Source organism: Montipora capricornis, chromosome 7 (genome assembly GCF_036669925.1).
Source record: "Montipora capricornis isolate CH-2021 chromosome 7, ASM3666992v2, whole genome shotgun sequence".
Lineage (NCBI taxonomy): Eukaryota > Metazoa > Cnidaria > Anthozoa > Scleractinia > Acroporidae > Montipora > Montipora capricornis.
In genome coordinates this window covers 19,137,015-19,148,422 of record NC_090889.1, presented here as the reverse complement: position 1 = coordinate 19,148,422, position 11,408 = coordinate 19,137,015, and the positions used below count along the sequence as shown (strand labels likewise).

The following is an 11,408-nucleotide window of genomic DNA, read 5'->3' as shown; positions in this document are numbered from 1 at the left end:
TAGATTATTTGTTTCATTTGTTCATGGCTCTCGATTTTGTACCTTTAATTACCAAAACGTTTGTCTGATCGCATGGAAAGTATATCGTGCTGATATCGTGGAAATGGTTTCCCCCTTTCTATCTTCAGTGCTGTAAAATAACTAGATAAAAAGAGCCCGGGCTAATTGATCTCCCAGAATGTCACAGGGAGGCACATTCAATATTAATCACAGACTTATCAATTTCCTGCTATCATGTTATCCTGATATCATGAAATTGAACCTAACAGCAATTATTTTACCTCAACGTTTGAGCGTGAGCCTGTATGCCGGGAAGGCTTCCAGCACCGAATTCCCCGACGTCAACATTGTTTACTGCCTCCATAACTCGTTTGAAAACATGAATACAGAAATCCATGACATTCAGACGAAGACTGCTCAATTAATCCCCCCACAGAGGCCAACCAAAGTTATTCCGTAAGCTTGGTCCACGTTTTTATCAGAATTTCACCAATACAGAAAGTATCCTAAACATTCTTAAAAGCTAACCTTAGGCCTAATTAGGTCTAAACAAAAGTTTTTAGGCCTAAGGTTAGCTTTTAAGAATGTTTAGGATACTTTCTGTATTGGCGAAACAATGACTGCAACCTGTGACCTGCGACCTGCGATCTGCAGATTAGACCCGCCGAATTTCGGAACGTGATCACCATTTTCCCGCAAAAAATTACAGACTTGAAGGCGACAAATCTCTCTTCGAAAGAGCTGAAAAAACTTTCCTTCGACAAATTGGCTAACATTTTACCCTGGATGCCAGAGGTCCTTTCGCTCACCAGCGGCGAGGAGCGTCGAAGTAGTGGTGGTCGGCGAGAGACGACGGCGACCTGTACCAATTTCCCCGGGTGAGAGAGTTAATCCATAAATCCTATAGAACGAAAAATGGTTCCGTGTCCCAGCACTAACCGCCACTGTCGATACGCGCAAACGAACTGAAATAGATTTGTGTTCCCCACAAAATTCATCTCGCCCCTAAATACGGTCATTCAATAAAAAATTAACTACTTTTTTCTGCTTAACGTAAGTTCACAGCACAATCTGATCGATCCTGAATGCTTTAACACTTTTCTGAATACGAAACACCTTTTGTGTTTGTTGATGGATATCTACAACGTCAGGAGACGTCCAGCCGAGAATTCCTGAGTCGGCTTAAGCTCCTCATGTTTCTATTTTCTCCTAAACGAGGTTGATGATTAATCCTTTTTTGGCATTATTTTATTCTTTAACTCCTCCTTTTTGTGCTGTAAAAACAATGGAAAAAGTTCGTCAGAAAAAAAAAGTTACAGGAAAAACACTATTCGCAGCCATCACTCATGGACTCAAAATTGTCTCCTCGAGATCACGCACCGGAGGAATATTTGTAGTCAGTGCCTTTTCATGACCCGTGCCTGTGCCATACAACAAACATTAAATTATTCCTTTTGAACAATACAATACACCTGTTTTGTTATTTCAAGAATTACGTCAAAGCTGTGCTTCCTGTTCCTGCGAAACGTAGCGTGAGCCGATGGAACAAACTTGTCCTTGATAGAAGCCGCAATGATTAAATGAGTAACTTGAGCAAGTTATATCTCACAAACGAGCTTGGTGACCTATTTTTTTAATTGCACATTTCGAGAAAAGTTTAAAGAAAATTTAACGACAACTTCTACTACTAAGGAATTGCCTTAAAAAGGTTTCCATCACCATGTTGATGTCGATATAATAAAACAAACTTCGATTTTGTAAACAAACACTATTTCATTGTTACCTCTTTTGAGGCTGAAAGTACAGACCAAGCTTCGTTTGTAGGGTCATGATGACTGAGACGCTGTACAGACCTCAAAATCTGTCCTCCATTTTGCGAAATATTGCTACTACTGTTCACCGAAAAAGTGGGCTCTAGAATACTGTGCGAAACTTGCAGCGCGCGAGGAGCACGCTATATTAAATTCTTATCGTCCACGCCAACAAGCCACGGCGAATTTTTTCCCAGCATGGGCATTGAGAGCCCGCAGTATCGGAGTCACTCTTTTGTTTTGTTTTCAAAGGGGGGTCACGGGCACCCTACAACTCCCCGGGGTACGCCCCTTAGATGAAGACTAGGTGATGAGCTGAAAGCTTCGATTTCGAAATTTTTTTAGACTTTGAGATTAAATTTTTATCATAACCTAAAAACCTTACTTTTTGTTCCAAAAGAGTCTACTTATGTCGAGAAATGCATGCAAGTATTTAGATGATATCCAACACCAACTACTCCTTTAAAGGTGATTTCCAGTCCGTACTGCGCAGTCTCAGCCACAGCCGCCCCAAGCTCAGTATGTCGTGTAATTGTTACGAAATATCAAATGTCATTTTGAGGGATGGCCATGAGTGTCTTACATGAATCAAAACAAAAGACGTAAACATCAACAATCTCTTGAGGGAGCGCAGTACGGACTGGAAATCACCTTTAAGTCTAAGCATTTCTTACCAAATCGTAGATACCTTTCGTCTTCTGCTAACGATCGAAGCTTGATTAGAAAAAGAACGAAAACTGCTGCGACAAACATAAGGCTAAAGAAGCGCATAACTGAAATACGTTTTTAGTCGAAACGTTAAGTCACTAAAAATTTATTTCAGTTATGCGCTTGTTTAGCCTCGTGTTTGTCACCGCAGCTTGCGTTCTATTTCCTAGCTACCTATTCCAACAATAAGGTAAGGTTAGAGTTTTTAGGTCAGGGTAAATGCAGCAGTTTATCCTTAGGGTAAATGGAGCCGTTTATCCTAATAAGGGCAAATGGAGCCTTTTATCCTTGGGGTAAAAGTTAGCGTTTTTAGGTCAGGGTAAATGCAGCAGTTTATTTTTAGGGTAAATGCAGCCGTTTATCCTTGGGGTAAAAGTTAGCGTTTTTAGGTCAGGGTAAATGCAGCAGTTTATTTTTAGGGTAAATGCAGCCGTTTATCCTTGGGATAAATGCAGCTGTTTATCCTTAGGGCAAATGCAGCCGTTTATCCCTGGGGTAAAAGTTAGCGTTTTTAGGTCAGGGTAAATGCAGCAGTTTTTCGTTACTTCCTTACTTGAGGAGCAGCACCTGGGGACACTTAGTGACACGAGTGATGTTTCCTGGGGGAGGGGGGGGAACTCCCATATAAAAAGGGGAGGGATGCTCGTCGTCCCGCTTAGGGGTGTAAATTTCAGCTGTTTAAATGCAGCTGTTTATTCTTAGGGTAAATGCAACCGTTTATCCTTGGGGTAAAAGTTAGCGTTTTTAGGTCAGGGTAAATGCAGCAGTTTATTTTTAGGGTAAATGCAGCCGTTTATCCTTGGGGTAAATGCAGCTGTTTATCCTTAGGGCAAATGCAGCCGTTTATCACTGGGGTAAAAGTTAGCGTTTTTAGGTCAGGGTAAATGTAGCAGTTTTTCGTTACTTCCTTACTTGAGGAGCAGCACCTGGGGACACTTAGTGACACGGGTGATGTTTCCTGGGGGGGGGGGGGGAAACTCCCATATAAAAAGGGGAGGGATGCTCGTCGTCCAGCTTAGGGGTGTAAATTTTGGAATGTGGTCTCGCTTAGGGTGTTCTGGGCAAAAATGCAATCATCTTTAGCCGTGACGGTCTCCTTTAGGGTTGCGCGCGAAAAAATATAAAAGTGTAAGTATACACTTTTATTATATAAACATCAATCAGAGTTAATAGAGTTAACTCTGCACCAATGAAATACCAAGTGAACTTTGGCACGAAAACATGATATCTTCACACGTGAAGATAACATGTTATTATCACACGTAAAAAGATCATTATTGCCATGGTTACATATGAAAATCGCGCCTTTCGATGTCTTTCGTGAAATGATTTAGTATTTCATTGGTGTTTTTATAATAAATAGAATATTACATGGCCGCTTGAAGATACGAAATTTCTCTTCGAGTGTTGAAAAATATTTCTCTCGTTCGCTGCGCTCTCTCGTGAAATATTTTTCAATACTCGAAGAGAAATTTCGTATCTCTGCGCGGCCATGTAATATGCTCTATTTATATTTCTTCGTGTAGGTGAAAGTATTAGATGATAATGTCTTTGCCATCATTAAAAGTCACAATATATATCACCCCCCCCCCCCCCCCTCCCCTTCCCGGGTGATGTTGGAGAAAGAGCAAGGGGACACTTCGTGACGCTTATTGAAATCATCGTGCATGTAATTTCGTTAATTCTGGACATATCTGTGAAGTCCACTTCCAGGATTTGTTAGCAATTATGAAATTGTATTAAACTAAAAGGATGTTTCTTTATAGCTGGAATGATACAAAAACGTTCAACAACTAATATTATTTATTACAAAGTTCAAAGAGATTTCTTTTACATTTCTTCGTTTCCTAGTAATATGATTTTAGGCTTTTAGGTTGCCAAGCGAATCATAAAGTATTTAGTATTACGAGCAGCCTCTGAATTCAGCTTAGCTTTGAAAATAGAAATACAATATTCTGGACAATCTAGTCTTTCGTGAGAAAATAGTTATAGATACAAAATGTTGCAAAATTATGAAACTATGGAAGAGAATTGTTACATTAAATAATACGGCTGAAATCTGTTTTAAGCACGGCTGTACCGCCATTTCCTCGCTGGCTGGGTTTCTTCTCTATACTTGAGCCGATCAGGGTAAAACATGGGTAATCCGAAGGAATGGATTCTTGGATCATTTGGGTCTGTTACCGTTAGTCTAAACTGGTTTGGGTCGTGATAGCCTTTGACGACTGATGCATAGAATCGAGGCTGATCTTTTGGGTCTGTTTCCGCTTCGCTCCACACTCGTTCAATTTTGATGTGTGCTACCTCACTTGCGGAACTTGGGTACGGGTCACAGTGGACCGGGAGGCGCAAACTCGCGGGACACTCCAACCGGTTTGACAAGCTGGCCTGACGGACACCTGGTTTATCCCTTTTCTCTCTTTTTGCTTTGGCCCGGCGATTTTGAAACCAAAACTAAAAAGAATTATAAAGTATTAGCCAACACGCCTTTTCCCATTTTTAATTGCATGTGGCAAGAAACTAAATTATTCAAAGAGATTACTTGACTATTTGGTTAATCAACTCGGGGGCACCCAAAGATAATCTGCGGTGAAATAGCTATATATTTCTTCATCAAACCATCACCTAAAATATTTTCAACTGTTACAAGGGAAAAGTAGTCCCTTACGTTTTCGGAAAGGATATTTTTTTGCAATTTTTGGCACTTAAAAAGGTCACCTGGCAGTTTCGGATGAAAAAATGGTTCTCTGGGAAATTCGTAGAAGGTAACTTTCAGCTAGCAATTTCTGAAACGAAGACACTTCAAATTTCATCAAAGATATCCAAACAGATCAAATCTTTCTAGATGATGAAAACATCTCTTTAGACAGTCTTTATATTATTACAAGGATCCTAGATTTGTCTCTGAAAGACTTTCGGCTTAAGTGTCTCGTTGGGTGCTCTTGTCAATTACTAGTAGCTCATAACACTCCTTACGTACATAAATAGTAACTATTTCGCCATCTCACCTTTAGACTTTCAGCTGGAATCCCAAGCCTTTGAACCAGGTCCATTTCATCCTCGCCCCGCAGATTTTTGATATACGGACTTCGCTTAAAAGCTCGCTCCATTGCCCACACTTCCTGAGCTAAAGAACGTCGTACGCTGTCGCCTCTTCTTCGACGACTTCTCGGAAGGAATCGGTATTTGGTCGTACTCGCTGTCGCAATCACAGCTGTGCTACCAACACTGACGTAGATTGAGTTGCCATGCAACCTATTGCGCAGGTGGGTTGTTGAACTTGTTAGTGTGAACAGTTCGCAGATTGACTGACTGTTCTGTGTTCAGATCTTATTTGTATATATACCCTTGCCGCTGCCAGTCACTTACGTGCAGGCGGTCCGACAAAGAAATGTCTAATTTACCGATAACCGAGAAAAGAACAATAAACTGAAAAATAATTCATTCGCCAATTAATTTGCGTAATGACTTATTGTCATTAGACAATGAAGTTTTAATTTGGCTTAGAAAACTCGTTACGGGGGCTTTTTCAAGCCAGTGATCTTGCCGATAGTGAATCATTCAACTAAACTAGTGAACTTTAAGTCACTAACATGACATCCGAAAACGCTGATGAAGTTACACTGTTGCCATGGCAACTTTTCCTATAGTTCCAAAATGGCGTCTTATGAACGTAATATGTCACCCATGATATTTAGCAATTATTGAATGAGGCTGAGTAGGATATGAAGAATTCTGCAGGTCGAGGAGGGTGTTACCCACCTCGGCCTTCGGCCTTGGTGGATAATATCCTCCGAGATCTGCAGAATTCTTCATATTCTACGAAAGCCGAATTCAATAATTGCTTTATTATTCCATTCACAATATTTTCTTCGCTCAAACTTCTAAACCTACTCGCAGCCATTTTTCTGCTCAACAAAAATAACACAATCTCGTCCCCAGCTTTTTTCGCTCAACGGTTCAATAATTTGCAGTGGGCTGCACTTTTAATAGCCTCCTTCGCAGCCGTTTTTAGGCTCGTCCCCCCCACAAGGAAAAACGGCTGCGAAGGAGGCTACACTTTTGGCGTCATTGATTCAATATGACAAAGCTTCTTTCCAAATTTGCTGAACAGCAGCTGGTTATGGTGAATTATGAGTGTGGTTTTAACCAATCAGAAACGGGGAAATATTTTTAATGAATAATAATTGTTTTAGAGTAATTTTCAGCGGTGTATATTAAGAAAGTGCAAAACAACGTGCTAAAACACGATAAAAGGGCTCGAAAAGTGCTTGATAAGCTTAGCAGCCGCGCCTCGAAAATATTATATTCACCAGGTAGCGCGGTGAATATAACTAATAAGAGATAATCAAATGGTATACTCGTGAGATTAGGGAATAATTTCACTTGCTTCCTGTCCAAAATCAATTAATTTCCCGAGACTTTATTTGATTTTCGACAAAGCGCGCGTGAAATTATTCCCTAATTTTACTCGTCACCATTTGATTCCCCATATTTTGATTACCATTTGATTACCCATATTAATATTGTTATTATTATTATTATTATTATTATTATTATTATTAACTCTCCAGATTTCATGAAACAGGCCTCATATTCAAGTAATTTCTTCCTAATGTTGATGACAACCTCTTTTCAAAATAAACACTATCACCACATATAATTAAATATTAGCAAAAATGACACCTCAGGCAAAAATCACTTCTCAAAATACAAGGAAATATATGTAATTCAAGTCAGGTTGGTTATTTTACATTTTCTCTAGATCTTCTTTTATAGTACAAAAATCCATGAGATTTGGAAAATTACTTTCCGTTGATTAAGCAAAGGCTTAGCCTTACTCCTTTCATGACCTCAAACTTTCTATTTTAAGACGGGAACAGTTTTGTTGTATTCATCTGCCTTTTCTTAGATCTCTTCAATGTCTAGTATCTACTGACGTGCCCAGCAATATTTACAAGGGCGTTCACGGTATATTTTGTAAACGCCGAAGCTTACTGCACTAAGTAAAATTTACTCAGTGAATGCGACTTGCATATGAGTAGGCTATGACCAACCTGTTTGTACTTAACAAGCGCCAATGGAAATTGTTTTTTGACGAAAACGTAATAGAATGGATGGGTTCTTGGAAATTTCGGGCAGGTCTCCCGGTATGAATTGAATTTTTTTAGGATCGGAAAAGTTAGAGCATTCCTTCTGTACTTGATTCGATAACCGAAATTAAGCAAGCCGGCGAGAGTGCCACAAACGAAATATCTGAAGTCGACAACTCAGCAATATTAATTACCTGTTCGTGTCTACAGGTTTAGAGAACAAAACAGTTCTCTCAATGTGTTTTTCGCTGCTTGTCTCACTTCTTTCATCTTCCAATAGTACAAAATTGGATTTAGAGTCGAGTTGAAAAACATTAAAAATGTCGTGACATATAATGCAAGATAAAAACCTGACGACTGTCTTGTTTGAATTTCTCGAAATGCAAAGGGCGCTAGAAACAAATATGGGGAATAGCAAATTACTAATGCCAATTGCAACCACATTGTGGTCAACACTGTCTTTCTGTATCGTGCACTATTCATTGGAACTCTTTCATTTGCTTGTTCCTGAGCTTGTTCTCGTGTTTGAGTTTGATGTCTTTGATGATGACGAAGCCTGAGAAAAATCCTGCTGTAACAGTAGATGGATATTATCAAACAAAGTAATGTGCTCGTAGCAAGGAAAATTTCCCATGCAATGTGGCTGTAAAATCCAAGTGCGACAATTCCGATACCAAAAGCGACCCAGGAGGCGATAAGAAACACATACACTCGCCTTACGGTCACAACTTGTCTGTACCTAAGTCCTAATAACAACGCCAGAAGTCTGTCCACGCTTATGGCAGTTATTGTCCACAATGATACTGGAAACAGAATAGTGCTCCCTATCACATGAACAAAATAGAAATAGTGACAAATCTGCCACCATTCTTGCACTATGGTAATCCAGTAAATAACGTCAGTTATTTCTGCGATGCCAACACAGAGATCGCTTATTACCAAATTTCGAAGCAAGACTTTGGAAGGTGGATGAATCGACGTTACCTTGGGAAGTGCGATTAGGATTACAGTGTTTGCTGTAATTGTAGTAAACGCAATAACAATGTTGACGACTGACAAACATATCAGTTGCGTATGTAAGCCTCTGTTTAATTCTTCCGAGCAGAATACGCTAGCGTTGAATGTTGTGAGAGTCATTCTCATCCAATAACTCACGATGATTTCCGACCGCCACTTGTACAAGAAACCTCTAGCTGACAATTTCTTTAGCGGGTATTATCGCTTGTTTGAGGCAGCTGTTCATACAAGAAGATGAGATAATTAAATTGATAACGCGCAAATTTAAATTAAATTTGTTAGTATTGGCCGTTTTCATACGGAAGACGCATTAGGGAGCTTTAGCAACGATGACGTCAATGGCAACGATAACGTTACTTAAATGTGAATTCACGTTATTGTAATAGCTTCGCGACTATTCCAAGCATTTTAGCGTAACAAAGGTGAGGCAAACCCTCAAGAACGAAACCGTGATGAACGGGCTTCTAAAATCAGAATGTGAACGAAGAATGCCACATTTCACACTTCATTCTGTTTTCTGCCGTGCCAAAAATACAAATCAAGGATCGAGCAACGTCGCCCTGATTTTCACCAATTCAACCTCACAATAAATTTAGAAACAATACATAAAGCAAGCGCCATTTCATCAAATGATGAATGAAAGTTTGTTTGTTAAGGGACTGACAACGGACTTCCACTGACCAAGGCGTTTGCCTCAAGGATAGATTATTTGTTTCATTTGTTCATGGCTCTCGATTTTGTACCTTTAATTACCCAAACGTTTGTCTGATCGCATGGAAAGTATATCGTGCTGATATCGTGGAAATGGTTTCCCCCTTTCTATCTTCAGTGCTGTAAAATAGCTAAATAAAAAGAGCCCGGTCAACCTGTATCAGAGCAATTTTCTGGTTATCGAGCCAACAGCAATAAGACTTGCTAAATGGCAAAATATTATAATTAAAGTGATTCCCCAGTATGGCACCGCGCATCCTGTTCAGTGCATAACACAGCGTGGGCCACGTTCGTATTCAGGCATGGCTAAGAGCTTTATGGTCAAATTTCACGGCGCAGTTGTGTTTTTTTTGTCTCACAAGTCTTAAGGGAGATATCTAAAGAAAACAATGATTTTAAAAACTTAACGATAAAGACTCGTAGCCCTGTTTGAATATTGATATATCGAAGGTGGCCAAAACCATTTCAAACTGGCGACCTTTCGTGCGGGAAAGCTCGCTACAAAGAAGAATGCATGGCCGTTTTCAGACCACAGAAGTAAAGAGAAAAAAGGAAAACTTTTTAGACTCTCGCAAAAAGAAAAAGTCGGGTGATAGAATTGCTGATGCTAAAGTGTCATTTCAGTCCGAGAGTGAAAGTGAAACCGCGCTTTCGGGAAGACGTGTTGTCGAGGGATCGAGCTTGGTTTGCTTTCTGTTTTCTCCTAAACGAGGTTGATGATCTATCTTTTTTTGGGCATTATTTTATTCTCTTACTCCTCCTCTTTGTGCTGTAAAAACAATTAAAAATTTTCGTCAGAAAAAAAAAGTTACAGGAAAAACAGTATTCGCAGCCATCACTCATGGACACAAAATTGTCTCCTCGAGATCACGCTCCGGAGGAATATTTGTAGTCACTGCCTTTTCATGACTCGTGCCTGTGCCATACAACAAACATTAAATTATTCCTTTTGAACAATACAATACACCTGTTTTGTTATTTCAAGAATTACCTCAAAGCTGTGCTTCCTGCCCTGCGATACGTAGCGTGAGCCGATGGAACAAACTTGTCCTTGATAGAAGCCGCAATGATTAAATGAGTAACTTGAGAAAGTTATATCTCACAAACGAGCTTGGTGACCTACTTTTTTAATTGCACATTTCGAGAGAAGTTTAAAGAAAATTTAACGACAACTTCTATTACTAAGGAATTGCCTTAAAAAGGTTTCCACCACCATGGTGATGTCGATATAATAAAACAAACTTCGATTTTGTAAACAAACACTATTTCATTGTTACCTCTTTTGAGGCTGAAAGTACAGACCAAGCTTCGTTTGTAGGGTCATGATGACTGAGACGCTGTACAGACCTCACAATCTGCCCTCCATTTTGCGAAATATTGCGACTACTGTTCACCGAAAAAGTGGGCTCTAGAATACTGTGCGAAACTTGCAGCGCGCGAGGAGCACACTATATTAAATTCTTATTGTCCACGCCAACAAGCCACGGCGAATTTTTTCCCAGCATGGGCATTGAGAGCCCGCAGTATCGGAGTGGCTCTTTTGTTTTGTTTTCAAAGAGGGGACACGGGCATCCTACAACTCCCCGGGGTACGCCCCTCAGATGAAGACTAGGTGATGAGCTGAGAGCTTCGATTTCGAAATTTTTTTAGACTTTGAGATTAAATTTTTATCATAACGTAAAAACCTTACTTTTTGTTCCAAGAGTCCACTTATGTCGAGAAATGCATGCAAGTATTTAGATGATATCCAACACCAACTGCTTCTTTAAAGGTGATTTCCAGTCCGCATCCCATATAAAAAGGGGAGGGATGCTCGTCGTCCCGCTTAGGGGTGTAAATTTCGGAATTTGGTCCCAATTACGGTGTTCTGAGCAAAAATGCATTCATCTTTAGCCGTGAAGGTCTCCTTTAGGGTTGCGCGCGAAGAAATATAAAAGTGTAAAAATATTTCACTCGTTCGCTGCGCTCACGCGTGAACTATTTTTCAACACTCGAAGAGAAATTTCGTATCTCCGCGCGGCCATGTAATATCCTCTATTTATATTTCTTCATGTAGGTGAAAGTATTA

General features: G+C 39.9%; 1 protein-coding gene across 1 annotated transcript; it reads right to left on the bottom strand.

Annotated features, from left to right (window-relative positions):
* Nucleotides 1-7,219: 7,219 nt before the first annotated feature.
* Nucleotides 7,220-10,691, bottom strand: LOC138057580 (melanocortin receptor 3-like). The gene is made up of 2 exons (XM_068903551.1): nt 10,332-10,691; nt 7,220-8,847 (listed from the first exon to the last, which is right to left on the bottom strand). Exon 2 carries the CDS (start codon nt 8,753-8,755, stop codon nt 7,817-7,819), a length of 939 nt encoding a protein of 312 aa, XP_068759652.1. The 5' UTR covers nt 8,756-8,847; nt 10,332-10,691; the 3' UTR covers nt 7,220-7,816.
* Nucleotides 10,692-11,408: the final 717 nt, after the last annotated feature.